The sequence below is a fragment of the Dipodomys ordii genome, unplaced genomic scaffold (assembly GCF_000151885.1).
Source record: "Dipodomys ordii isolate 6190 unplaced genomic scaffold, Dord_2.0 Scaffold192, whole genome shotgun sequence".
NCBI classification, from domain to species: domain Eukaryota; kingdom Metazoa; phylum Chordata; class Mammalia; order Rodentia; family Heteromyidae; genus Dipodomys; species Dipodomys ordii.
Genome location: NW_012267408.1, coordinates 3,820,699 through 3,845,263, shown reverse-complemented (window position 1 = coordinate 3,845,263; position 24,565 = coordinate 3,820,699). Strand labels below are relative to the sequence as shown.

Here is a 24,565-nt window from a genome sequence, read left to right as displayed (position 1 = left end):
TAGAATTTGCTATATTTTCTCATGTATAAATCACTTACAACATGACATCTGGATGACTTATAATTTATTATTACTATTATTATTATTATTATTATTATTATATTTTAATAACCAGAAGTTCAGGGAGTTTCCAATTTTCCTTCCAAACAGACTTCTTAAGAAAGTAACACTCAGGTAGTCATTGTGACTTCAGGTCCGAAGTCAGATCAAAAGAAGGTTAACAATATCCCTTTCTACAGCAACTGATCATTGTTATAAGTGCATTCTGAAAATTAGCACCTGGGCTACAATGAAGTAGATAATGCTGATTTTTATAATATTACAGTCTGATAACATGATTTATTAGCAAATGTACTATATTTAAAAATGGGACACACCCAAATTTCATTTATATTTTATACTATTACTTCTATAGATTATATATTTATATTTTGTCTACCTTTTTAGAACATACTGTATCTTTTTCCATTTCAGTCATATACAATATGCCACTTTGTTATCACTGTTATTATTATCATTACTACTTTATAATACTTAGTATGTTAGTGATGAGTAACTAGAAGGTCAGAAAGCTAACATTTTTCTTCCAAAAAGCATTTAAGAAATTCTCAGCCATGCACTGATAGCTCATGCCTGTAATCCTAGCTCTCATTACCCATCTGACAATACTAGGCTTTCTCTAAAATCCTAAACTCATTTGAAAATACAAGGTTCTGTCTGTGATCCTAAGAATAACAGAAATACCTTGTCCAGTGTTTGTGAATGGCTGTTTAATTTGAAAATAAGGAAGTAGAGCATCTCTCTTATCCTGGACTGATATTTTCCTTTATTTCTTTTTAGTGATGGCAACTTTATTCAAGATGGACACTTCCCTAGGATCACAATCTTCAAACCAAACATGTTGTATCCCCAAAATTCCAGAGAACTCCAAGTCCTGCAAGCATAAATGCTGAATCAACTGAGAGCAACAAGCCACCGTAGTTATTTCTCAAAGGTCACAGTCTCTGGCCAACCAGAGGCTCACCGTTGCCTGCCCTGCCCGACCTCATTCTAATGAAGCTCAGCCTACTATAGTCAACCTATCTCAACCAGCTACTGCCAACACATATTTTGTGAGTTCTACAAAAGCATCTCAGTCAATTATAGGCAATATAACCAAGACCAGCCCTTCCCAGCCCAGTGTGTCTAGCCTCCCGTTGCTAGGCCTGAACCTTACATTATCTTCTACTTCTCTCAAGCACAAGCCTGTTTCAACTGCTGGGACTAAGCTGTAGTCACTGCCTAAGCCTCAAAACCAGCATCAATTCCAAGATTTCAGCTGCCAACCAATTCCATGGAGGAAACCTGATATTTCTGGGCCAGTAGTATCAAATCCTATCACCAAAGAACAAAGGCCAGAGCTTGAAGCCATGAAAAGGTGGGCTTAGCAAGAGCATGAGAATGTGGCCAATACACTACTTTGGGGAAATTGCAGTGTTTTGTTTAGAGATAAAAAAAAGATATGGAAGTTTCTTGATACTACTGTTATGCAATGTAAGAGTTGTATGACTGTGGGTACCACTTGAGTACCAGATTTTTTCCAACGTACATATGAAGATAGATAAGTCATTAATAGGACCATATAAAGATATATTAATGATTCATTTAGATGGAAAACTATAGAAAAATTCTCTATTGTCATATCTTTCAAAACAAACTGAACAGCTGAATGTAATGGAATTGAGCAAATGCTCATTAAGAAAGATGCCATTTGTGTTTTGATATATGGCTACAGTTCAGCTGTATAGATTTAGCTTGGCAAAAATAAAGTCGTCTTAAACTATAAACATCATGATTGTTCAAAGGCACTGTTCCTGACACATGAACAGTCTTCTGTCTGTGCGTTCCCCAAAAAGGTTCTGTAGGTCAATTCTGAAAATAAATAGAAAAGAGTTATGCAAACTGAGGACTGGGACAGGTAAATTGCATTTGCCAAAAAGAATTGAATTTTGAATCTCAATGTTTGAAGATGTAAAATTACATGTCTACAATAGTAAATCTTATCACATATGATATTAGGATCTTGAATGTCCTCAAAAGCCCATATGTCAAAGGCTTATTTCCCACCCTTAGGAGGAGGAGCCTAGTGGGCCTTTTTCTGGTCATTCTTCGCTTGCCTTTGTTAGGAATAATGAAATGCTCTTCTCTCTCTCACATTCTCTCCTTTGTGCAGGTCATGAAGTGTGCAATTGCTCATCACACATTCTTTTTTTTTTGTTTTGTTTTTTGGGGTTTTTTGGGGCCTGAACTCTGGGCCTGGGCGCTGTCCCTCAGCTCTTCAGCTCAAGGCTAGCGCTCTACCACTTGAGCCATAGCGCCACTTCCGGCTTTTTTCTTTTTGCTTATGTGGTGCTGGGGAATCGAACCCAGGGCCTCAGACATGCAAGGCAAGCACTCTACCGCTGAGCCACCTTTCCAGCTCTCATCACACATTCTTAACCGGGATGTACTCCCTTGTCATAGTCTCCATATGTCAAAATAATTTGAAGAAGCATTAAATGAAAATGAGGAAATTTATCTTCCAATGAATACTTCTCTTCTTATCTCCCTTAACTAAAAATGTATTCAGCTAGAATGGTCTAAGCATCCCTAAAAGCTTACACCTAAGGAAATAGTTTCTATCCACAGATTTCCTCAAAATAGGCAGCTCACAAATTAATAGTAATTCAGCCTCACACACTACATCATAGTCTAAGTCAAAGGTGAACTAAGAAGAAAAGCCAGAAAAGAACAAACCAGGGACTGGAAAACAAAGGCAATCTTTGTGCAACTAGGCTGGCTGGAAACCTTTCTTCCTCATACCTCTGTACACAGAGTAAGTCACCACAATGCTTTTTATTTAGCTTTTAAAAAATATTTTAACAAAAATCCATCAGGTCAGGTTAGTTCCTGATGCTTCAAAATAAATAATCACCATAAGAAAAACATGCAAGGGCTGGGAAGGTGGCTCAGTGGTAGAGTGCTTGCCTTGCATGCATGGGGCCCTGGGTTCGATTTCTCAGCACCACATAAGCAGAAAAAGCCGGAAGTGGCGCTGTGGCTCAAGTGGTAGAGTGCTTGCCTTCAGCTGAAGAGCTGAGGGACATACACTAGTTGTTGCAAATAATGGAAATAATGGGATCTATGTTTCTTTGGGCCTGGCTTACTTCACTTAATATAATTTTTTCCAAGTCTTTCCATTTCCTAACAAATGGGGCAATGTAACTAGTATATGTCTGAGACAAGCAGAAATGGTCAGATAAGTGGATGTTAGGCGAAATGAACCCCAAGATAAGGATTCAAATGCTTTTTTCTTTCTTGGGATTGTTTCTAACATATTTATAAGATGATTTCTTTGTTGCTTTGTATGTCCCTCCCCCACGGTATAACCCCTGCTTTCACTGCATTTGTTGTTGGTATACTTTGTGGAAGGGAAGGGAAAAAACAAATTGTTTAAATAGGGATTGCAACAATGAGATGTACAAGACATTATGGCAAAAAATGAACTTTACAACTTTGGCGGTGCAGGGGGGGGTGGAGGAGGTGGAGATGGGAAGGGATGGGAAGGAGAAACAGAGGAGGAGGCAACAATGCTTGTAAGAAAAGTACTCATTACCTTGCCCATGTAATTGTAACCCTCTGTATGGTATTTTCACAATATTAAAAAAAGAAAAAAAAGAAAGTGGCCAAATAACAAAACAAAACTAAACAAAAAAGAGCTGAGAGACAGTGCCCAGGCCCGGAGTTCAGGCCCAATGACAGACAAAAACAAAACAAAACAAAACAAACAACAACAACAAAAAAAACCTCATGCAATTGAAAGTAAAGCTGTGGCTTTACTGTGGCCAGCATTCAGTAGAAAAAAGCCAAGCAACATTGTGAGGCCTTGAGTGTCAACCCCATTCTCCCCTGCCCCCAGAACAAAGTTTCCTGCATGCTGATGGTTCATGATCCTAGTCCTGGTGGATAGCATTGGATTGCAGTGTAACGTCAGCCTGGCAAAAAACTCCATGAGACTCTTATCTCAAATTAACTAGAAAGTACCAGGAAATGGAACTGTGGCTCAAGTGGTTCGCTGTCAACCTTAAGCAAAAATGATAAGGAATATTGTGTAAGCCCTGAGTTCAAATTTCACAACAGACACAAAAGAATGTAGCATGTCTTTCCATGCTAGATTCCATAAAAATATGACAAAGAAAAGTGGTTACACAAAACGTTTGAAAGCAATCCATACTCTAAAACCATACAAATGAAGAATCACATAAGTGTAACATATAACAAAATGAAAAATATTGAATATTTATTAAGATTTTTTCCCTTCAGGGTACAAAATTTATAGAAGTTTCTGGACTTAAAATACTCAAATATTTGAATTGTTAACACAAAATAGAGCCAAATTGTGTTGAATTGTTTCTCATGAAACAAAACAAAAAAAGAACCCATGGGATCTCTTTCTTTCCGGCCACCCACTTTTCATGTACTCCACTAGCGTCTACTTGCCCTTATGTTGCTTTCTACTTTCTGTGACATTGCAGCCAGCATAGCAGACAGAGAACGCAAGAGGCCCAGGATTTTGTAATAGTTATTTGTAAGGGGGAAGGAGATACAACAACAGACAAATGGGTTTCTTGCAGATGAAAAACCCAGAGGTTGGGAATACCGCATGGCTTAAGGAACCAGGGGTAGCAAACTATGGGCAGAATAATTGTGTCAGAAGAATGAAAATCTAATGTTAACAAATCTTCTTAGTATAAAACCTGCTGAGAATGTGTGTGGGTACCACTTTGAGTACCAGATATATTTCTACATGTAGAAAAAAATAGATATAGACACTCATATTGCCATATAAAGATATACAGATTTGTCTAGGTACAAAAATAATGATAGAAAAAAATTCTCTATTCTGATACATTTTAAAACTTGATAAAAGTGAACAAACCATGGTACCTAACAATTGATTAATTGATGATTAATGAAGAAGTCATTTGAATTTTAAAAGGTCACTAAAGTTTACATTGTTTTTGCACAGAGGTGGGGATCAAAGACTGAATTGGAAAGAAGAAACTTCAACTTGGGTGGGAGAACTGGGTACAGAAAGGAAAATTAAAGACAGAGAAAGAATGTGGTCCAGAAGTAGGAAGACAAAAAGAACAGATTATATAGGTTTATTAGAAGAATCATGAAAGGGCAAAATGGCAGAAGCAAGATAAAGGTTCAAATGCAAAGGACAGCACTTAGAAAATGTTAAAAATAGCAGAAGATGGATGTAGTTGGACTTGAGAAATGCAGAGCTATTTCTCAAGGCTATTCTCTCATGGAGAATAGCCTTATGTTTCATGATGCACCAGATTAAAAACACTTTAGGAGCCAGACACTGATGGCTCAAGTCTGTAATCCTAGCTACTCAAGAAGCTGAAAATTGTAGATTCTTTTTCAATGCCAGGTTAAACAGACTTGTGACACTTATGTCAAATTAACCAGCCAAAACCTGGAAGAAGAACTATGGCTCAAGCAGTAGAGCACCAGCCTTGAGGGAAAAGTTAAGTGACAGATCACTAGACCTGAGTTCTAGCTCCAGTACTACAATATAGGAAAGAAAAGATTCAGTACAGACTTCAACAAAAATGATTTATCAAAGACTAAAAATGGGACAGTCGCATACATAGTATGGGGGAAATCTACCACAGAAGGGAAAGGGGGTCATGGTTAACCTGAGGGAAGCAGCTAACTTGGGGCCTAGCCAAGACAACTGAAGCAGCATAAAGTCCATCCAGAACACTGCCTCACAATCAATGACCTTTATCTATTTAGTGCCCAAGCCTAAGGCAGCAAAATGTGTTACTTCTATTAACCTTCAAACACACAAGGCAAATATCACCATTCCACTTGACTAGTGAGGTTGTGCAGTAGGCTGGGATCACATCATGTGCAAAGGTTCAAGGCTTCCCTTGGAGGTTTGAGTCTCTGTAGTCTTCAGAGATTGCAAGTGCTCCTAGAGGTTCAACATGGCTTTCTGATCAGAAAATCTGGAGTGTAGGGATGTACAAAATTAAACATGTGAAGTGGAGTAAATACAAAACCGAGGGCCCATGTCCTGCACTACTTATTCTGGTGGGTGCTGCCATAAGTAACTAGTCCCAGGAAAGGAATAGCATGCAAATAATTTGCTCCCAATATCAATTCCCAGCTGAGATGGCCAGCATTTGTGCATGCGCAGGGAGGCACCTTCTAAGCCACCGCAACCTGTGCCCAATTGCAGAGTTGACTCAAAGGGCAATTGGAGGAAGAGTGGTTAGTGTGTTCTGAGAGAAGACAGAAAAGGAGTACAAAGTACCAGAAAGAGGGTGAAGGGTCACAAAGAGAAAATTACTAAATTGCAATCTTAAATGTACAACGTAGTGATAGAATAGTGCTTTCTCCAAAAGAAAATGCCTCTGCTCTTGATATTTTGTGTTTATATCGTGCTTGAACAAGAGGCCTGAGCAGTCCTTTAGTTTTTGTACTCAAGGACAGCACTAACGGGCATTTTTGGTTAATTGGAGATAAGAGTCTCACAGATTTTTCTGTGCAACTTGTATGGAATGATGATCCTTAGATCTCAGCCTCCTGAGTGGCTAGGACTGAGCTATGAGCCACCACCTCCTGTCTAGTTTCTATTTCTAAATGTACCTCATATTCTTTGATAGTAATCTTCACAATTTTTACAATTGGATACACTGATAGAAAAGTCAGAGTTATAACAGAAACAAACAAAGCAATAAATGAATGGGCAAAAAGAGAGATTACTAGCTTTAACAAAGACAGTCATTTTCAAACCAACCTTAAATACAATTCTAAAAAATGTGCCCTAATTCAAAATGGCCAATCAATATTAGTAAATTGCTAGTTTGAAAAAGAAAAAGTAGAGTTAGGATAACATCATTTGACAACTTATTATTAAGCACACTCAATGCTTGACTTGATATTATCAATGAATCTTTTTGTAATATATGAAAATAGTTGATAGTCACATCATGGTCCAAAAGAACAAAGCGTATGAATATTTATAAACCTGACTAAAGCAACAAATGGTGACATAAATATTTCAGAGAAGAGAAACGTTAAATTGGTCTCAAATTTGCTAAGAACAGCTTGGTTACGGTTGACACAAAAAAATTCAGACCTAAGCAGAAGCAAGTTTCTAAAGGTAAAGAGAAGCATTTTATATGGGAACAACTCCAAGGAGCAGTAAAAGAATGTGTTTCCAATACATATTACAGTACCAAATAGAAAATATGGGAATAAGGTACATTTGGAGCAGTAAGCAGATCAACAGCTTGCACTAACACTGGTAGAGTGCCCCAGACCATATAGGAGTGTGAAGGTTTCAAGTCTTGAATTAAAACTGAAAAGAATAAGGAAGGGGCTCTGAAATAGATGGTCTGGGTGTGTTGCACACACTGGTTGTCCTAATGGATACAAAATACAGATGTACATCCCTAGGAAGTGGAGGTGTGGCTGAAGTGGTAGAGCACTAGCCTTGAGCAATAAAGCTCAAGAACAGCATCTATCCCATGCTTCAGGTTCAATCTCCAGTGCTAGCACACACAGAAACAGAGATACATGAATGGATCAAGAAAATGTGGTGTACACACACACACACACACACACAATGGAATTCTATGCCTCTACCAGAAAGAATGACATCACCCCGTTTGTTAGGAAATGGAAAGACTTGGAAAAATTATATTAAGTGAAGTAAGCCAGGCCCAAAGAAACATAGGTCCTATGGTTTCCCTTATTTGCAATAACTAGTATATGTCTGTGACAAGCAGAAAAGGTCAAAAGCTATGTACATATGACCAGATAAGATGATGTTAAGCAAAATGAACCCCAAGATAGGGACACAGTGGTTTTTTTTCTTTCTTGCTATTGTTTCTAACATATTTATAATGTACCATGTACTTTTTTTTTCTTTGTATGTTCCTCCCCCACAGTATAACACCTGTTTTCACTGTATTTGAAGTGTGCCCTGCATCTTTTATATATACTTCTCTATCTTGGGGAGGGGAAGGGAAAAAACAAAATGTTTAAATAGGGATACCGTTGACCCATTGTAACAATGAGATGTACAAGATACTACGTTGAAAACCGAACTTTACAATTTAAGCAGGGAGGGAGGGAGGGGGAGGAGTGTAGTTGTGAAGGAGGGAGAGAAGGGATGGTAGGGGAAAAACAAAGGAGGAAGCAACAGTGTTTGATAGGAAATGTACTCATTACCTTGCTCATGCAACTGTAACAATAAAAAATGTATTAAAAAAAAGAAACACAGGCACAAACACAAAGATGAATGTTAGTGGTTAAGATGATGCTGAGAATGCAGGATAGAATTAAGTGACTGCAACTAGAGAGAAAAGGGAATTACCATGTGCTTGGCCCTGACTCCATAGAACACCAAGGTCCAGGCTATGCCCTCGATTCAATATGCTCAAGTACACAGAGAGTTCTGCTGTCACCAATGAAATCCAAGGTAAAGGACAATTTAGTGTCACTCTGGGAATGGGTCCATTCTTTCTTAGTGTATTAGGAGACTCTGGCCTTCCTAACTTGGTCACTTTGGATTCTGTTGCTCTGTTCTCCTGTGATCATGGCTTGTGACCCAAATAAGCTAATGAAAATACTTTGTGGTATCAGAGTTGGCCTCCTGTCTTGAAGAGCCCTCTGCATCAGGTTGAGAAAACCTTCATAAACACCCATCCTTTTGATCAGATATTATAGCCATGGTGTCTAATGGAGCAGATTTATCATTACAGCCTTGGATTGACCTTGATTAGTCCCCACCAACCATACATTTTCTCACCCATTGTCACAGCATATCCCTACCCTCATGAGGCATTTTCTTCTTTCAAGACAAAACATGGAATGTTGATATGTCACACATCTCATGTCATACACAAGCATCCAAAATCAGGCTGTATCTCCTTTTAATGTACAAATACTAAGCCATTGGTTTGGTTTCTTGGACTTTGGATAGGAAACAGATGATTGCTACTGCTTTTGTACAATTACTTAAAGATAATACAAATATACCCAAAGAATATAAGAATAAAAACAAAGATTGTTTCTACTACACCTGTTTCTTTTGTGTATAGGCCTTTACTGTGGCTGTGGTGCTGCTAATTTGAACAGAGGGCCTCCTGGTATGCTGTCTACCCAATACATAAACCATACACAGATGCAGGGAATATTGCAGAAGTTGGGCCCAAGGGGTAAGCTCATGAGGTTGAGCCTCATGAAGTTGAGCCTGTTATTATCAAGGACAATACCGACTTACCTAGACAGGAATAAAGTCATCTTTACATAGAAATAATCACCATAAAGACAATGCTAGTTGGTTTTCCTGTATTGTTTCTCAGCAACTACAAGTAGACAAACCAATAGACTGGTATGTGGAACTCACATATTCTGGATCCTTGCTCCAGAATATGCTTGATAGTTTCATGTTAAGATCAACCAGTTAATTTCAATAAGAATGATATTTGTTTTGTCCTAGACTCCATATTTATTCCTTTTCTTATGACACAATTGTGGGGACTTAACTGATCTTGCTGCCACAGGAACAATCTTCTGTCTATATGTCCTCCAAGAAATTCTCCTCTGGTCAATCTTCAAAGAAATAAAAAGAAAGAGAAGAGTTGCAGTAACTGGGGACCAGGACAATCTAATCCACATATGTCTATATAGAATTGAAATTTGTCAGTCCAGGGACTGTCTTTAGGGTTTGTACAATAAGAGATTGCTGAATAACGCACCAGATTCCTCTGAATCTCACATTCCTTCCAGTGGTAGCTAGAGAGTTCCTTGATTTCCAATAGGTATTGATCTGGCTTGATGATATTAAGTATATGTTATTAGCTTTGAATTATGTACTAATATGATGGAATTAGTCTATTTGAAGTATGAAACTGAGCTTAGGAGAAAACAAAACCTTTAAAACTTTATATATTTGAAGGCCACATCTCTAGATTGTTAAGTCCTCCACAGTTTCTTCTCCAACAAGCTTCATCCAACACAGAATCGTTCAAAGACTTCATATCTCAAAATACTTGAAAGCAACATTGGAAGAGATGAAGAAATTTATCTGTGAAGGCCCACCTAAGTGCTTGTCTATTCACATACTCTTTATATAGTATATAGTGAGTGAGTGCCCTAGCACTGAGCACATTGCAGCACTAAGCTGGAATGGTGTAAGCATCTCTTAAAACTAACCACAAAGGAAAATGATTCTGCCATAGATTTCCTATGCTGAGTCAGCTCTCACTCTTGTGAGAAACTCAGCCTTACTCAGTTTATCACAGCCTAAGGGAAGTTAGTGAGGAGTAAGAAGTGAAGTCATAAGACAAAGCACTAACTGGGCGATGGGAAGCAAAGACAAACCAGATCAAGCTGGCTATCTTTCTACAAAATGTGCTCCATATTCTTGTTTGCACAGCACAACTTATAACAGTGCCTTTTCTCTAACCTTTGTTTTCAACAAAATCCAAGTTTGTTTACTCAGCTTCAAAATAAATAATTGCATTGAGAAAAACATGCAATTGGAAGTGGAGCTGTGGCTCAAGTTGTAGAAGTCAGTCTTGGGCTGGAAAAACAAGCAACAGTGAGTGGATCAGAGTTCAAAGCCTCAAATAAAGAGTTTGCCAGGTACCTATAGCTTAAGACAGTAATTCTAGCTACATAATAAACTAAGATTTGAGGATCACAGTTCAAATACTATCAGGAAATACTATCAGCCTATCAGGAAAGCCCAGCACACTGTTATAAAAAAAAATCTATCCCCATTAAAAAAAAAAAAGGCTGAAAATGTAGCTGTGGCTCCAGTGGTAGAACACCAGGCTTAAGCAAAAATGCTAAGGGATGTAGCCATCCTCTGAGTTGAAGCCTCAATATAGAAACAAATATACAATCAAACAAAAGCAATAGGTCTTAACTGTATTGGATTCCTTATATAAACCAAGAAGATATAATAGGTAAAGTGGAACTTTTGAGAATATGCAAAGTCTCTAACATACTAATCAATAGCATAAATGAGTTATTTGACATAAGACACACAAGGAAAAAACTATATTTATCTTCCTAAATACATCCTCTTAAATATTTCCCCTCTGAATATCACCTTTATCATAATGATTTAAAAATTATTTAAATATATTCCCCTTAATTGTACAGACTTCTGATTCATTTCTGAACAAAAGTACTAACTCATTTCAGGAAAACAAAAACAAAAATAAACCTGGCCACATGACCCTCTTTTCTCCCGTATGCATACTTTGCCTGTGCTCTTCGTTATGCTCTCCATTTTGCCTGACTGCAGCTAGGCATGGCAGACAGAGAATACAAGAGCCTCAGGATTCCATAGTAGTTGTTGATAAGGAGAAGGAAGCTACAGTAACTGCCACCCTCATTTCATTTATAGAAGAGACAAAATAGTCTCCCTCCATGCTTCTGGCATATGAAAGAACCAGACAGTGGGTATCTGCATGGATATCCAAGGAAGTAAGGGGCGACAAATTATGAGCTAAAGAATCTTGTTTAAAGTCAAATATGTATAGGCATATCCTAATTACTACAAATGAGGGAAGGCATGCAGCCCACATTAGATAGTAAAAGACAAGTAATTACACTAGAACACGATTAACAGTACTCTAAACATTCACACAGTGAGAACTACGGAGGATATTCTTAGTAGAGGATCCACAACGGCTCAATAGCTATGCACATAGGACCATGTAAAATGATAGGTATCAGAATGAACTCCAAGAAATGGAAGCAGGAGGGTTTTTGGTACTATTTGCTGTTCTTTTCTTTCTTTCCCTTTTTCTTTTGTTTCTTCCCCTTTGTCACTGTTTTTGATTCCTTTGTCTTGTATGTTTATCTGATTGGGGAGAGGAAGGCAAAGCACAGAAATGGTGGGATAAAGGGTGAACAAATTCAGCAGTGATACTCACTAGACACTATGTTGGAAAAGAACTATGCAACTTGGAGTGGGGAGAGGGGGAAAACTGGGAGAGAATGAAGGAGAGGTGACACTGTTCAAAAGGAAATGTACTCATTACCTGACTTAAGTAACACCTCTGTACATTACCTTTACAATAAATATTTTTTAAGTCAGAAAGGAGTAAAGTCTGCATTCATCTGGGTCTTCCATTTCTCTAGTATTTGCTTTTAATGGGCAGAAACTAGTTTTCAAAGTATCGTATGCAAAAAAGACCTCTGCCTCTAGGCGTTGACATCTATTAGCATGAGAATGCAAAATCTAGTGGTGCACTAGCAGCCCATGTCTGTAATCATAGCTACTCAGGAGGATCATGGTTCAAAGTCATTCTAGGTAGGAAAGTCTGTGAAAAGACTCATATACAATTAACCAACAAGAATCAGAAGTGGAACTATGGCTCAAGTAGTAGAACACCAGCCTTGATCAAAAAAACCTCAGGCCACATGATCCAGAAAAAAAAATATGAATTGCTGGGAAAAGATCTTTACCAGCAATATATCAGACAAAGGCCTTATATCCAATAGATACAATGAGCTAAGAACCTAACCCCTCCAAAACCTAATAAATCAATCACTAAATGGGGAAGGGAGCTAAGCAGAGATTTCTCAGAAGAGGAGGCAAGAATGGCAACACACATACACACACACACACACACACACACACACACGAGGAAATGCTCATCATCCCTGGCCATAAAGGAAATGCAAATTAGAACAAACTCTGAGATTCCCATTTCACCCCAGTAAGATTGGACAACATCATGAATTTGAACATGAATGTTGGCAAGGATGTGAGGAAAAAGGAACTCTATTGTACTGTTAGTGGGAATATAAATAAACTAGTACAACTACTCTGGACAGCAGTCTAGAGGTTCCTCAAAAAACTAAACATAGATATTCCATGTGACCCAGCCATACCACTCCTGGGCATCTACCCAGAACATCATGAGCCAGGGTATGATACGGATTCCAGCACATCCATGTTCATTGCTTCAGTATTCATATTAGGCAGGATATGGAAACAGCCCAGAAGCCCCACAATGGATGAGTGGATACAAAAAGTATGGTACCTATACACAATGGAATTTTATACAACCACCTGAAAGAATAAAATAATGTCATTTGCAGAGAAATGGATGGACCTAGGATAAATCATGTTAAGTGAGACAAACTGCACATGTTCTCTCTGGTGTGCAGAAATTAGATATAAAATGCACTGGGATACAATAAATTATACAAGATTCTAGATATTCACACACAGTGAGACCAAAAGAGGATACTCTAAGGAGAGACACACAAGAGTGCAATGCATAAGTGCTTCTTCATATTTATATAAAATAATATTTATACTGAAACAACTCCAAAATATGAGACAAGAGCCCTCTTTTCCCTTCTTTCCTCCTTCCTCCCTCCCTCCTTCCCTTCCTTCCTTCCTTCCTTCCTTTCTTCCTTCTTTTCTTCCTTCCTTCCTTCCTCCTTTCCTCCCTTCCTTCCTCCCTCCCTTCCTCCCTCCCTTCCTTCCTTTTTAGTTTTTAGTTCTTCATTATTCTGTCTTCTTTAGCTTATGTATGGTGTTTTCAAGTGTACCTCTTTGGAAGGCTTGGGGAAGTGTACAGAATTCAAGGGGAAAAGGGTGAAAAAGTATAGCAGTGAAGTCCACTGGACACTGATGAAAGTGAGCTATACAACTGGTGGGTGGAGATGGGAGGAACAGTCTGGGAGAGAGTGAGGGAACAGAAGACACTGTATGAAAGGAAATGTACTCATTACCTGACTCATTTAATTGTGATCCCTATGTACATTACTTCTATAATAACAATAATTTAATTTAAAAATAAGATAAAAAAGAATGCAAAATCAAGGTTTTGCCAAAAACCCATTCCTAAAATGAATGAGAGAAATATGCAGAAGGATTCAAGTCCAATATGGTCTAGAACAACCCATAACAAAGATTTCAAGAAAAAGAAAACAGAAAACGAGTGCCTTAGATCATATCGTTCTCTACAAGGCACTCTCAATGAACACTACCTTTCAAGGAGATAAAGTTCTTTCATTCTTCTAGTGTTTGAAAGTTCCTGTAAGTTTACTAGTTGGATCAACTAAAATGGTTTCAGAACAACTAAAAATTTCAACGTCAAAGTCTCTTTCCTTTTTCTTCAAGCATGTGGACTGTATATGTAATATGTAATTATAGTATTAACTACTAGAAAGTACAATATAATAAGCAAATTAAAAATAATTTTATTGCTGGTGGAGCATGCCTACAATCCTAGTACTCAGGAGGCTGAGATCTGAGGATCATAGTTCAAAGCTAGCCTGGGCAGGAAAATCAGTGAGCCTCTTTTCTCCAGTTAAACATCTAAAAACCAGAAGCGGCACTGTGGCTCAAGTGGTAGAGTGCTAGCCTTGAGCGGAAGAGCTCAGGGGCAGCTTCCAGACTTAGAGTTCAAGCCCCACTACAGACAATAAATAAATAAATAGCTTTATTAATTAACATTGGTGAGAAACACTGAGATGATTCCTCAACCTAAAAGCCTAGAAGAAAGGGATATCATGTCTGTCTTGCAGGACCTCAGGGATTCAGAGATCAAACATTCAGGAGTTATTAGAGCTCTTCTGCCATTCTCTATCCAATCCTTTCCTTTGGTTCAGATTCTGATCTTGTGATTGGCTACTTCAGACCTTTCAACTGCCTAACTAATGACATCATTCTCCCACCGAACCTATCACCACCTAGTAGAATCCTGGGGTTACCATGGCATCCTTCGAATATTTGCATCATCGCAAGTGCCCAGTGCCCAGTGAGCAGTATCCAGTGAGCTCCTTACTGGACACACTCGTGCTCTTTAGCTTCAGCTATCCACACATCCTCAAGTGTCATTCCTCATCCCTTGTATCTCCAGTTGATATTACCCCTTCTCTCAACATGTCAGGTAAGGAGAAAAAGGGTTTTAGATTTTTCATTAGATTCCTTGCTCCCTAAATTTAATAGTAGAATCAAAACAGCTTTAAGGAATAGGTGCAAATATTGAATTAGAAATGTAAAGACTTCAGTTCTGTTTTGGCTGTAATATCTACTAGGTATATGACTTAACCACCCAATTTACTCTCTGACAAAATCTGTTGCTTTGTCTGCTACATGAAGATAATAAATTGGCCAATCTGGGATCACTTTGATTTCTAACACTGTGCTTACTTAAAGGGTTTTCATGGAAGGAGAATGAAACCATAGACTTCTTCAGAGTGTCAATTTTAAACCAATTAATGGAGAAGGAAACCTGCATAAGGTGAAAACTCAATACCAAGATACTTCATCTGTAACAGAGTCCTTCAACAGCTAGTTCCACTTTAGTATTTCAAATTTACTCTATTCAAAGAATAACATTTAAGTGTTTCAATATTTCTGATCAAATGGGCACAGAGAAAAACAAGAAGAGAGGAGGGATGATCACACTAGCACCAGACAGATGGTCTGGAAGGAAAAGTTCACCAGGAACCGGAGGGGTTAAGAAAAGATAAAGAGGAGGATGAGAAATAGGATAGAACCCCAGCTATGAAGAGCATGGGGACATTCTCGAGAAAAGAGAGGTGGTTTAGAACAGAATATTGAAGATCAAACCTTTTAAAATCAACACATAGAAAACAAGAGTACAATTTAACCAAAGCAAGGCAAAGTGCAGTTAGTTTTAGTCAAAGTACACATTAGTGGACCACAAAGCAAACTAAGGGTAAAACAGAATCATTAAAAGCAGTTTCTGATAAGTCACCTTTAGATGGTTCCTGTTTTGTATTTCTTGTGATGTTTTTTTCAGTTGACTCTGAATAGAGATGATGCTTGATAGTGCCTTTTTCAACCTGTGAACTCATAGCACTGGCATAGCACCGGTGCCAGCCATGCCCCAGCCCTCTTTGTTTCAGTTATATTCTCAGACAGGATTTGGAGTTCTACTTCAGGCCAACTTGAACCGTGATCCTTCTGCCTATGACTCCCTTGTACCAGTGACCACAGCCATGATCCACTACAGGAGGTTATGTGATTGAGATGAAATTTCACTAACCTGCCTAGAAGGCTGTCAAGCCTCCATCCTGGACTGTTTCCCGAGTAGTTAGGATCAGAGAAGTGAGCTGCTGACCCTGCCTTGACAGTTTCCAATGTGAACATTTTAGACATGTATTGTAGAAATGGTTCTGTATAACATATTTCTAGGAAGGGTTCTTACAGAGGGTTGTGTAACATAAATTTCAGCATTACTTTTCATCTGATTTTTAAACTTCATGGAGGTGTGTGTGTGTGTGTGTGTGTGTGTGTGTGTGTGTGTGTGTGTGTATGTGTGTGTGTGTGTTTGTGTGTGTGTGTACCAAGATTTAATTCCAAGCTGGCACTGTCTCTAACCTGTTTAGCTTATAGGTAGAACACCACAACTTGAACCACAACTCCACTTTCAGGTTCCGCTATTTAATAGGAAATAAGAGTCTTACAGACTTTATTGCAAGGACTGGCTTGGAATCGCAATTCACAAAACTCAAGCTCCTGAGTAGCTAGGCTTACAGCCTTGAGTCATGTGGGCTAAGCATGTATTTTTTTTAACTAGGTATTCTAACTTGTATCAAAAGGCTTCAACTAAAAGCTGCAAATAATAATGATGAAGATGATGATGATAATAAAAATAATAATAGAATACTAATAGTGATGGGCCATTTGTAGTGATATTTTTCTCAGCTAGGTTTTCAGAATGTGAAAACTTTCAAACTTTTAAAAGATTTTTTTTGGTTTATACTGTATTAATTAAAATACCTAAATAGAACAATTAATATCTTTAAATTGTAGTGTAATATTTAGAAATATAGGAATGGCTACAATAACAGGATCCTTTTGTTTTGGTGACATGCTGTCCTCTATTCCATTTTGGTTTTTGTTTCTTTGCTCTGATTTTTTTCTTTTTTATATTTGTGCTATGTTGCCCAAACTGTTCTTACTGTCCTGGCAGAAATGATTATTTAGCCTCAGTAGCCCCCATACTAGAAATACAGAAGTTATAGGCTTCCTACTCATTTTTAAAAATACTGGTCTACATCAATTATGACTGCTTATATGGCATGGCTGTTGATACAAAAATCCCAAAGATGATGACTTACCTAACTCCCAGGATGAAAGGTCAGATAGTAACTAATCATTCTCAACAAACATCAGAAATTTGAATTAAAAGTACCAGTTATACTACCAAAATTATAACACACAGAATAATTACAAAAGACTTGTGCAAGATGTATATGCTGAAAACTACTAAGCTGTGGTGAAATAAACCAAAGCAACAGTCAAATAAATGAAGTTATCCATGTTCATGGAGAGAAGACACAGTGTTGTCAATTGAGGCAAGATGAGAAAAAAGAGATATGTTGAGGAGAACAGAGATAGAAAAGAGAAAGAAGGCCTTAGCCAATATAATCCAGCAGCTTCTACAAGCTGAAAAAGGTCAGGAAATGGAATTTCTCAACCTCTCAGATATGATACCTTTTACCTTGTAAAGGTTAAAAACACTTACATAGCACATACTAAGCCCAGGGTTTGTCCCACCATATCCATCTCCAGGATTTTAGCTTGAAAACATCATTTCAAACATTTGATTTGCAAAACTATAAGAATAAAATCAGCGTTAAAAATAGCTTGGTAAGAAATGTACGCATTATCCTGCCCATGTAATTGTAACCCCTCTGTACAGTATCTTCACAAATAAAATAAAAAAAATATATGACTTTGAACGTTACAACTTTGGCGGGGGAAGCAGGGAGGATTGGGTGGGGGGGCCAGGGGGAGGATGGGAAGGTATGGGAAGGGGAGACAAAGGAGGAGCTACAATGCTTGATAAAAAAAATGTGCTCATTATCTTGCCCATGTAATTGTAACCCCTTATACTGGTCTACATCAATTTTCACAATTAAAAAAAAAGAATAAATCTGGGTTGGAATAGAAAAAAAATATATGACTTCTTGGGTCTCGGAAGGTGGTTCAGTGGTAGAGTGCTCCCATGTATGCATGAGGCCCTAGGTTTGATTTCTCAACACCACCTACGCACAAAAAGCCGGAAGTCGTGCTATGGCTCAAGTGGTAGAGTGCTAGCATTGAGCTGAAGAGTGAGTGACAGTGCCCAGGCCCAAAGTTCAGGCCCCACAACCAACCAATATATGTATATGCATTTAATGCATTTTGCTGTTTCAAAATACTTTACAGACCTTTCCTGTTTTTATTACTGGCTTAAATTGCATTCAAAAACAAGCTACATGATGGTGGCTTGTATTCCAAGTACTTGGAATGTCATGCACTCAAGAAGGTGGAAAGTTACAAGTTTGACTCCAGCCTGAGCAACTTATTGGGAAACTGTCTCAAAGCTCATAGACAAGGGCCAGTGGCTAACATTGGTAGTCCTAGCAATTCAGAGGGATATAGATGTCAACATGGCAGTTCAAAGCTATCCTGGACAGAAAAATCTATCTGCAATTAAGCACAAAAAGCCAGAAGTAGAGCTGTGGCTCAGTTGGCAGAATACCAGTTTCAAGCAAAAATCCAAGGGAGACCAAGATGCTCAGGTCCTGAGTTCAAGTCCCAGAACAGGGGCACACACACACACATACACACACACACACACACACACACACACACATACACACACACAACGCAATATAATTTTTCACTTCTGTGTTGGATTTTGGCTTAAACAAATGAGAATTATTCATTTGCATGGTATTAAATATATGATAACACCACTTCATTTATTGGTAAATATGCTATAGTTGAATGTTTGATGCATATCCAAATTATATATATATATATATAATATCTTTGTAATCTAATTATGTATCATAATTTTAAATGCTGTCGATCTTTTCAGAACTGACATCTTGTTCATATCAGTCATATATGTCACTTTTATTCATTACTCACTATTATTACTATTAGCATGTATACAATGTCATTCATAAGAAATTCATAAAGGTTCAGGTTTCTGGCAAAAAGTTCTTGAGAAAATAACTCTGACTTCAGCTTAGAAGGCAAACCTGAAAAGTTCTGACTTTAGATGGCTTCTCATCTGTGTTTTAAGTAAATTCTTCAAAATGGCTTGTGAATTGTACAAGGTGACACAAAAAGAACAACAATAAAAACAGCATCACTGTTTTCTCATGAACAACAAAAACTGGTGCACAAAAAGTGTGATTTCTGTGCATTGTTCACATACTCACACTTTATAACATGGTGTTCATAGCAATGTGAAGGAAATACTCAAATGTATCAGGCTGACCTCTAACTCTCAGTCTCCTTACTCCTGAACTCTAAAAAGTTCTCTAAGGATATCTGAAATCTAAAATGATTCCATGCTAGGACATAGTTAGGAGCAAATACAAGTGCAGACTAAGGGAAAGACAGAGAAGCAAAGGAGAAGCCTGTGTCTACGCAGAAAACAACACAGGAACCACTTGCTGTCTTCTGTTGCACAGTTTGGGAAAGTTCATCAGAAGAATAAAAATGGTTTTGGCTTATAAACTGATCATTGATAAGTCAGTGATTGTTGGTATTAGAGGGCTTCTGATCATAGCCAGCCTCAAATATACTGCTCCTCAAATAAAGTGGGAGTTGGTCAATCTCATTGACTTTTGACCACCCTCTTGCTTCTTGCAGACAATTTCCAACATCCATCTCTACTTGGAACTGCAAACTCACCACAGCTCTCTGTTCCTGTGGTGAGCGATGCGACTTCTCTAGCAGGACATGTCTACAACCTCTCCGGAGCCTCAACTCCAGTCTTCACTTCAACATGGCCACTACCATCAACCTCTGGCATCTCTTTCCAGCCACTCACGGGTACTGCCTATCTTTACCAACATTCTAGCACACCCATGCTGACAGGCGTTACTGGCCAGAACCACATCTGCACTTCAGCTTCCTCCTGTCCCAGTACTTTTGAAAGGAAGTACACAGGACACACTAAAAAGAAGTCATCTGAACTTAGAGACTTCACTGTGACTCTCAACCAGGGCACAGCAGTCCCTTCAATGGCTGTGACACCACGATATGTGGATGCCAATGCCATAGTCCCTCTGTATCCATCACTGTCTGGCAGCCTGGTTCAGGGGACATTATCTCAGATTCCACATCAAGAGAGTAGCATATTACTTCCCTACCAACCAAGAAACCAGGTTTACTACTATAATCAAAACACTATGGGCCCTCTGTTATTTGGAGAGCCTGGTCCCTGCCTGCAATCATATGGCTCTGTGACCTACACAGGGAGTGGGTTCTTTGCTCCTCAGCCAGAAATAGTGATGACACTAGAAGAGGTCCAGCCTACAGATGTCTTACCACCAGTCTCCACTTCTGGAATCTACTACTCTGTGTCTGCTCAACCTAACACAGAAACCAATTTCCAAGGTAAGCACAGATAGCAAAAAGGAATAGGATTAGTAGCTTATAAAAGGAGGAGCCAATCTGCATTTGAGTAGTGGAGAGCTCACAAATATAGTTTTAAGTCCAGAGCCTCTACCACCTCACTCACAAAGTGACCTCTATTTTTAGGCATAAGCCAGAGAGGGCTGAGAGTATAGCTCAAATGATGGAGCTCTGAACTCAATTCAGACCTCAGTACTGCCATTAGTTTCATTGGATAATTAAATAAATACATAAGAGTTTATGGAAAAGTGTGAAGGACAGCTGTGCTGCCCTTAGTGTCACCAAAAGCACACTCAGTGAGGCCATGCTGCTCAATGTCCTTAAAATCCACTCCCTCTAATTAATCCCTTCTTTACCTAGTTCTTTGGTTTCATTGGAAAATATATCAAAAATTATTTGTGGTAGTAAGACAACAGGTCAGAGGATGTATATTTTGTGTATTTTGTAGGCAGGAAGTCTACTCTTTCTTTTTGGGTGGGGGGGGGTCCGGTTGTGGCACCTGAACTCTGGGCCTGGGCGCTGTACCTCAGCTCTTCAGCACAAGGCTAATGCTCTACCACTTGAGCCACAGCGCCACTTCCGGCTTTTTTCTTTTTGCTTATGTGGTGCTGAGGAGTCGAACCCAGGACCTCAGGCATGCAAGGCAAGTACTCTACCGCTGAGCCAGCTTCCCAGCCCAGGAAGTCTACTCTTGAGCTCAGCACCAGTGGCTCATGCTTGTGGCCTAGCTACTGACTGAGGAGACTGACATCTGAGGATTGAATTCCAAAGATACTTTGAAAAGTCTTTCTACATCTTATTTTCAGTTCACAAACAAATGTACTTAGACACCTAAATAAAATATTGCAGCAGCCCTAACAAAAAGTCGAGCAGCAAAAGAAGAAAGGTTGAGTTAAAGCTCCAGAAGCATTGTGTATGTATGTGTGCATACATGCACGCACACGTGCGTGCATTCATACACAGACACACAGAAATGCACACAAACACAATAAAGATTTCTTCCCCCCACTCCCGTTCTCTCAATTCAGGGTTAGAATCAACACCTATCTGAGTAACAAGTATAAAAATATGAGGCTTTATAAAGTAATTTTTTGTTGTTCATGGGTTTGACCACAGAGTCAAGTACATAGTAAGCAATCACTCTATCTCTGACCTAACAAGAAATTCAAATAATTTCTTTCTTCCTTTATTTTTTTTTGTCGGTCATGGGGCTTGAACTCTAGACTTGGGCACTATCCCTCAGCTCTTTAGCTCTAGGCAAGTGCTCTACCACTTGAGCCACAGTGCCACTTCCAGTTTTCTGATGGTTTATTGGAGATAAGAGTCTCATGGACTTTTCTGCCCAGGCTGGCATTGAACTGCAATCCTCAGATCTCAGCCTCCTAAGTAGCTAGGATTACAGGCATGAGCAACTGCTACTGGGATTCATTTCCTATTTTTAAAGCTTCTTTCATTTTTTATTTCACTTACAACAAACCTATAAAGGAAAAAGAAAAGAAATGATGTCATCTAATTAGCACATTTTATATGGTTATTATATATCTTCTGACTTAGAGTTCTGTCCATGATCCTTAACACTGGATCTTAAAAACACCTTGCCAAGTGATGAAAAATCCATTAAATTATTGGTGTGTAAATGGAACACGTACAAGGAACTGATTTCGACCTTGATTTCTTTGGACTGCTAGAAACATCCATGGATATGCACACTTCCTTAAAATTGCAGCTCCCAAGTAAAAAAATTTTGTCAACCAGGAATTCCAGAGAGCTCCAAGGCCTAAAAGCATAAATGCTGAAGTAATTGAGAAAACTATGTATCACCTGACCTTGGAGACATTTCAATAAGAGATATATTATTAAGCTCTTCTAATACCATGGCTGTGCTTCCAGCAAAGCCATACATAAACACAGAATAAACATTCGAATGAAATTCAGAACAAACTTTCAAAGACTCTGTTGCCTTCCAAAAATAATAGAAAGCCAGGATGCCCCGTTACTCTCTTCAGAAATTCCTAACATTTAGCAGCTGCAGGTCAACAGTAACTAAGTAGGGACAAGGGAGAAAGAAGCCTACACATGATAGGACCAATTTGGGAATTTTTTTGTCTTGAGGAAAAATGGAATTGACTGTAACAATGGGTGGGCTTAACAGAGTGCTGTGATGGTGAAAGACATTCATTTTAACCAGACTTTAAATTCCTTCACAGATCTCAAACCATCCAATATTTCTACTACAACCGATATCAAAGATAAAGAAACCATCGATGAGATTCTCCTGCAGGAAAACTCAATGGTCACTAAGCATTCCACTGGTCAAGTCCAAAGGAACAAGCATGAAGCCTTGGAAAGTGTGGATGGAACTCCTGAGGTCAAAGTCGAATGCCAGCCCCCAGAGCTCCTGCTGGAGGAAGAGGTGACTGTGTGCACCATCCCATCCAGTGACCAGGCTTCCGTGAACACAGACAAGCATTCTGACAGCAAATCTCCAAAAGCTGCATCCAGCAAGGTCAGCAAAACTAAGAGCCATGCACAGAAAGAGACCAAAAGGATCAGGGAGAACCACCCCAAGAAATGTGATGAAACCAAGCAGCCAGGGAACAAAATCAAAAAAGAAGAAAAGACAAGCATTCCCAAGACCAAGCACAAGAGAAGTCACCCTGAGCTTAGCCAAGAGACCTTCAAAAGGCCTCGAACCAACCTAGGCGTGCAGATGTGGGAGTCAGTGCAGGTTTTCCATGCACTAGGGAAGAAAAGTGAGAAGAAAAAGGAACTGCCTTCCCCCAAGGCCTTGAGAAATGCCAGCAGCACACAAGAAACCAAGTCCACTCCAGCTGTGAAATCCCGGCTGGGTATTCCCCATGAGGGCAAAGGCCCTAAAATTACTCAAGTCAAGAAAAGGGATAGGAGTGAAAGCCAGTGTCCATCACCAACCCAGGATGAGCTGCCTCCACCTGGGAAGGTCAAGCTGGTTCCTTTGCCTTTTCTAGCCCCAGAGAAGCCTCAAGCTCGACCTGTTTCTCGCAGGCCACAGTCTCTGGCCTCCCGGAGACCCACTGTACCTTACCGTGCTCTCCCTTGTTCTAACACAGCTCAGCCTACTGCAGTCAGTCGATCTCAACCAGCTACTGCCAACACATGCTTCATAGACTCCACCAAAACATCACAGCCAATTGCAGCCAAAACAATCAAACAGGGATTGACCACCACTCCCCAGCCTAGTGTGTCTCAATCTACTGTTGCTAGGCCTGAACCTTACAAAACATCATCTTCCACTTCTCTGCAGCAGAAGCCTGTGTCAACTTCTGGGACCAAGTTCCAGTCACCACCTAAACCTCAAAGCCAGTATCTACTCCAAGACTTCAGCCGCCAACCAATTCCATGGAGGAAACCTGATATTCCTGGGCCAGTAGTATCAAATCCCATCACCAAGGAGCAGAGGCCAGAGCGTGAAGCCATGAAAAGGCGGGCCCAGAAAGAGCGTGAAATTGCTGCCCAATACACTGCTTTGGGGAAACTGCAGTTTTTTGCTCAGAGGCAAAGAGATATGGAAGTTTCTCAATATTACGGCTATGTAATGTAATAGCTGCTGAGATTGTGGGAACCATATTGAATACCAGCTATTTTCCCGTATATATTTATATACAAAGATATAAACACTGATATAGACTTATTAGATATATTGATATACATAGTTTTTGATAGAATAAAATTATTTTAATGTACTTAAACTCAATAAAATTGAATTAAATGTAATGGAATTGAGTATAAGATTAATGAAGAAGGGCTGGGAAGGTGGCTCAGTGGTAGAGTGCTTGCCTTGCATGCCTGAGGCCCTGGGTTTGATTCCCCAGCACCACATAAGCAAAAAGAAAAAAGCCGGAAGTGGTGCTGTGGCTCAAGTGATAGAGTGCTAGCCTTGAGCTGAAGAGCTGAGGGACAGCACCCAGGCCCAGAGTTCAAGCCCCACGAACGGACCAAAAAAAAAAAAAAGATTAATGAAGAATCCATTTGAGTTCTTTGATATTTCCAAAGTTTTGCATGATTTTGGATAGAGGTTGGAATCAAAGGTTGCATTGG

The 24,565-nt window shown here is 39.1% G+C and overlaps 1 protein-coding gene across 1 annotated transcript; it reads left to right on the top strand.

Moving 5' to 3' along the window:
• The first annotated feature begins 8,481 nt into the window (after positions 1 to 8,481).
• Positions 8,482 to 24,068, top strand: LOC105999560 (uncharacterized protein C2orf78-like). The gene is given in 7 exon segments (XM_013034609.1): positions 8,482 to 8,527; positions 14,899 to 14,925; positions 14,928 to 14,981; positions 19,721 to 20,470; positions 22,177 to 22,223; positions 22,225 to 22,263; positions 22,641 to 24,068. Coding segments are annotated over 7 exon segments (2,391 nt in total).
• The last annotated feature ends 497 nt before the right edge of the window (positions 24,069 to 24,565 follow it).